Source organism: Bison bison, unplaced genomic scaffold (genome assembly GCF_000754665.1).
Source record: "Bison bison bison isolate TAMUID 2011002044 unplaced genomic scaffold, Bison_UMD1.0 scf7180017864527, whole genome shotgun sequence".
Lineage (NCBI taxonomy): Eukaryota > Metazoa > Chordata > Mammalia > Artiodactyla > Bovidae > Bison > Bison bison.
Genome location: NW_011495078.1, coordinates 1,036,264 through 1,040,968, shown reverse-complemented (window position 1 = coordinate 1,040,968; position 4,705 = coordinate 1,036,264). Strand labels below are relative to the sequence as shown.

Sequence of the window (4,705 nt, the reverse complement as noted above, 5' to 3'; positions counted from 1 at the left end):
TGGGTCAGGGGCCCCGGGACGCGGCGAGGCGCCGGGTGGGCGCATCCGTGTGGGCGCCTCACACGTCCCCACCTCTTGCTCCCTCAGGGACATCGCCAAGAACGCGCTCCTCCGCTGGCGCGCGTTCATCTACTGGACGCTCTTGGGCTTGTTCAACGCGCTGGTGTTCTTCTTCGGTGCTTACTTCATGTTTGAAAACACGACTGTGACCAGCAACGGGCAGGTGTGTGTGGGGCTGGGCCGCGGCGACGGGGCTGCAGGGTCTGGGGGTGAAGCGCGGGATGGCCCATGGGTCGGCGTCTGGGTGTCCGCTGCAGATGGGGCGGACCCGATGGCGGGGCTCTGCCGACTTCAGGGACACCCTCTCGGGGTGGGCGGGGTCCAGCCTTTATAGCTTGTATTTCACCGTCAGTTATTTATCTCGGGGTCCAACTCAGTCATCAGGACGTGGTTTATTTAATTTGGGGAATAATTTGGTATTTAACCCACGTTAGCGTTTGCTCACGTCCTTAGCTTACGTTCTGTTTCCTTAGCGATGGGCAGCTTACGGTGTAGTTTCTGATGGACACTCAGCGCTCTGGGTGTTTGCATAATCTCTGGGGGTTGTTTTATTTGTGTCTCGCTTTTTTTTTCTGCCGCGGCTTCCTTCCCACTCTCAGATAATGACCAGCAACACACATATGGTAAGACGTCTGTGGCTGTGTCTTCTGTGTTTCTGGAGTGCGTTCCGAATAAAATATTTCTCGAAAATATTTTCCAGCGTGACCCCGTCTGTGTGCTTTGTCAGTAGAGATGCCTTTAGCCCGTCCCCCACGTCTGTGGGAGCAAGGTCAGCCCAGAGACCGTGTGTGTCCACCTGGGTCACGTCTCCCTGGATTTCCGTGCCGGATCGCCCGCCGTGTCAGCAGTGTTTTCTGATCTGTGTGGTGTTCCCTTGCCCTAAATAAGTAGGAAGGCACACAGGCGGGTGCGGCTGGGGCGGGATGGGGGTGGGGGGGTGCTCTGAACATGGCCGACCCCTTGCTGCCTGGAGAGTCGGGAGGCTGCGGCCCCGGGCATCCTGCTTCCAGTCCAGTGTCCCGGGGTCAACGAAACAGAAGGGGGCTTTGAGCAGAGGTCCCCTGCTCATCCTGCTGGACGGTGCGCCTCTCTCTGCCCGTCTCTTCCTCTGTGTGTTTGGCCTGAAGTTCTGAGTCTTGCTGTGTGTCCTGGGCAACTTGTTTGCCCATCAATTTCTCTGTTCCTTTTTTCTCGTGGCTGAAAAGGGCTGTTGTCTCTCATTGTAACTTAAACCAGCGTTTACTAAATTGAGGGTTTTTCAGAGCTTTACTGCACTTTTCTGAAATCTTCCCATTTTTAGAGCCTTCGTCCTCCTGGTTTAGCTGAGTGGTTCTCGGGTGCCGCCAGCGATGGTGGGGCTGGCTCGTGCTGTCTCTGGTTCTTTGCGTCTTCACGGAGCTCTCCCTGGGGCTGCACTGAGCACGCACCCGTGTGCATCTTGCAGAGCTCAGGCTCCGTGTCCCGAGCACCGAGGTCCCGGTTCCGGGCATCACCCTCGCCCCCTGCAGTCGCTCCTCCCGCTGGACGGTTTCCTGGAGTTAAAGTCGAGCAGGCGGATGCTCAGGCAGACGCGGGGCGATGGCAGGGGTTTAGAGCAAGCCCGGATGCGTGTTTAGTCCATGAGGCTGCCGAGGAGCGCGGCTCTCACGTCAGCAGATGACGTGGTCAGCCCCGCCCCGCAAGCCCACAGACGGTGTGTGTGTGGGCAGGACACACACCCTGGGCATGGACGCAGGTCACCGGGCAGCCTCGAGCACAGACCTGGGCGGGGGCCGCGTGTCGTCCGGAGGTACCGGCCCGGATGGTTTTGAGGTCCTTCCTGTGAGCCAGGGCTCCTGCTGGTCCCTGTCTCTCTGCCCCTCGCTCCCTAGGGTGCGCTGAGCCACTCCAGCCTCCAGAGGGTCTTTCCTGAGATTCTCAGGCACCTTTCACCTCAGCCTGCAGCTGGGTGCCTTTGCTCAGCTGATCTTGGACAGAAGTGTTGGTTAGAACCTGGAACGATGACAGGAAGGGAGCCGGAGGTAGAGAGGACCCCAGTCGGTGGGGACCCCGAGCTCTGAGGCCCCAGGGGACAGAACCCGCAGCAGTCACGCACCGCCTGTCATGGGAGACGCTCCTGAGACGCCCAGTGATATCAGCAAGCAGCCGGCAGGACAGTCCTGCAAAGCGAAGTGCTGGACGTGGGCCTTTGTCCACCGCTGGGCCTTGGGTCCCTCGTGCTCAGGGGACCGTGAGCAACCTAAAGACTCAGAGGCATGAGAGCGAGACCAGTGCTAAGTGGCGCGAGGCCCACGGGGCCCAGGGCGGACCTTTGTCCCCAGGAGTGCAGAGGCCAGGAGAGTGGAGGCCCGGGCTGAGTGCGCACGTTGTCTGTGGTTGGACTCTGGACCCAGAGGCGGCTTCTTGTTCCAGACTGCTGATTCTTAGACGATTCCTGTGCGTCCGGCGGGTGGGAGGGTTGGATCGCTCACAGAACTGAGAACATGTTACCAGCTGGTTCTGTATCATTCAAACTAAGCTGCGAACAGAGCTGTGAGTCCGGTGCAGCCTCGGGCGGCCGGTGCTCCGTGACGGCAGCTGCCCTTCCAAGGAGGCCGCGTCTTGCTGGTGGGACGGTGCCACCGCCCTGCCCTAGTGACGGTCAGGAGGCGACCGCTGAGACCCCTTTCGACTCAGGAATGTTCGTGGATCTATCGAAAGGACGATAGAATCGGTGATGACCTTTGAAACAGAGAAATTCAAGTTTGGAGTATTTTCCTCACAGACAGGAGCCATGCTATTTTGCAGATGAGAATAGAAGACAGTGATTTTACTGTAGTTGAGCAGTGGGACACTCCCGGGTGGATGGTTGAAAGTTTAGGATGAGTAGTAATAGAAGCCAGGAAGTTCCGAGAGCCAGCCTAGGACCCCTGTCTGGCAGGCTGAGCACAGGGCCGCCCGAGGCTCCACAAGGGTCCGAGTTGGCACGTGGAGCGGGCACGATAGACGGTCCTGCAGTGTGATAGATGTTGCTGCAGCTGCAACCTTCAGGAAACACAGGACGTGTTGTCATGGAATCGTCTTATACATAAAAACTGATCAGTCTGGGCCTTAGAGCGTCTATGAGCAGGAAAATTTCCTGTAGAGTACTCAGTCTCAGGAAAAAGAGCGTGAAGAGGAGGGATTAAACCAGGACCTGGGTGTGGGGCGGCGGGGCCAGAGCTGCACCTCCTCGCCCTCCCACGCGGCCCCGACGGTCCTGGAGCCCCCACAGGGACGGGGGACGCCCCGTGGATGAGAGCGTCACCCCGTGTGACCCTCCGCACGGGGACGGGGGACGCCCCGTGGATGAGAGTGTCACCCCATGTGACCGCCCCACGGGGACACAATAATCCTTTAGGAAATCAGACAGGACGTAGGGCTTCACTGGGGACTGGGGAACTGACCTCACTTGGGAAAAGTCCCCTCCGGACGACCCTTTGAGAGAGGGGGTTGGACCCCAGTGAAGCCCCCGCTAAAGAGCGTAGAGATGAGGACAGATGGTTTCAGTGTCTCAGCCCCACCTCTCCCGTAGCTGAGGGAGCTTGGGGGAGCTCCTGGAGCATTACGTGGCCGCGTCCCTGTGAGCCGGGACGGCCACCCCCCGCGTTGTCCTTAGGCCCACACGTGCGGTTCTCTGATGTTTTATGGGATCTCAGGGTTCCCACCCAGCAGGGGTGACAGACACGGGGGCCTGAGGCGTAAGGAGCCTGAGGCCCGGACCCAGGGCTCCTGCTGCGCAGCTGAGGGTCCCGGGGGTTTCAGAGCTGCTGCCTCCTGCCCCGTCACTCTCTGCTTTCGGCTGAAAACGGCAGCTTCCGGGGAGGGGACACGGGCACCTCGTCCTCCCGCACCTGCTGGGCGCGCCCAGCACGGCCCGCCCGACCTCACTTCCTCCCCAGCTGTAAGCCTTGAAGGCAGAGCGCTGCTTTGGGAGGTTCCCGGCCTGGGCACGTCACTGTGGGGGCCGTCCAGACCCCCGCCCCTGCCTGGGGGAGGCCAGTGCCCCCCAGTCCACCAGGTCCCCAGGCATGGCAGGTGTCCCCAGCTCGGGACAGACGCCCCTCTGTTGAGAGCCACCGAGCCCAGTTTTGATCACTATGATGAAGTGAAAAATCTAGCGGTGAGGGTCCTTAGGTCCGTTTCCTGCAAAAGTCCTAATGCTTCGGTTTTTCTTCTAGAATATTCTATCAGCAGATTCTGCCTCACTAACTGCACACCCACACGCTCACCTGAAGTGAGCACCTGTGGGGACGTTTCCTTGGCCGAGAACGGACCGCAGGTCCAGCTTCTCGCGCTTTGTGGCGTGCAGCTGTGTGTCTTCTGAAAGGAGAGCAGGAGCTCTTCTGAGAGGCGCAGCTCACAGATCTGACAAATCAGAACTGGGCCAGCCAGCTCTCGAGAAGCAGCGTGTCCAAGAGGCTGGTTTGTCCCCAGGATAAAGCCTCTTACCTGCCCGGTGTTTCCTTCTGCTTGTGTCTGCGTCTCTGAGCGAGAAGCGTGCTGTCTCCTTCCCGCTGGCCGGGGCCGCGCCTCTCCAGCCACACTGTGTGGCCGGGGCCGCGCCTCTCCGGGGCCGCGCAGTGTGTCCGGGGCTCTGGCCACGGACCTGCCCTGGCCTCTGTGC

General features: G+C 60.1%; 1 protein-coding gene across 1 annotated transcript in view; it reads left to right on the top strand.

The window, feature by feature from the left end:
- ATP11A (ATPase, class VI, type 11A) overlaps nucleotides 1-4,705 on the top strand; it is a gene marked incomplete at its 5' end in the record, with an annotated part of 51,329 nt that overhangs the window by 34,956 nt on the left and 11,668 nt on the right. Inside the window, one exon of the mRNA XM_010831452.1 lies at nucleotides 88-223. Within this exon, the coding sequence (XP_010829754.1) occupies nucleotides 88-223 (136 nt within the window). The remainder of the gene's footprint in view (nucleotides 1-87; nucleotides 224-4,705) is intronic.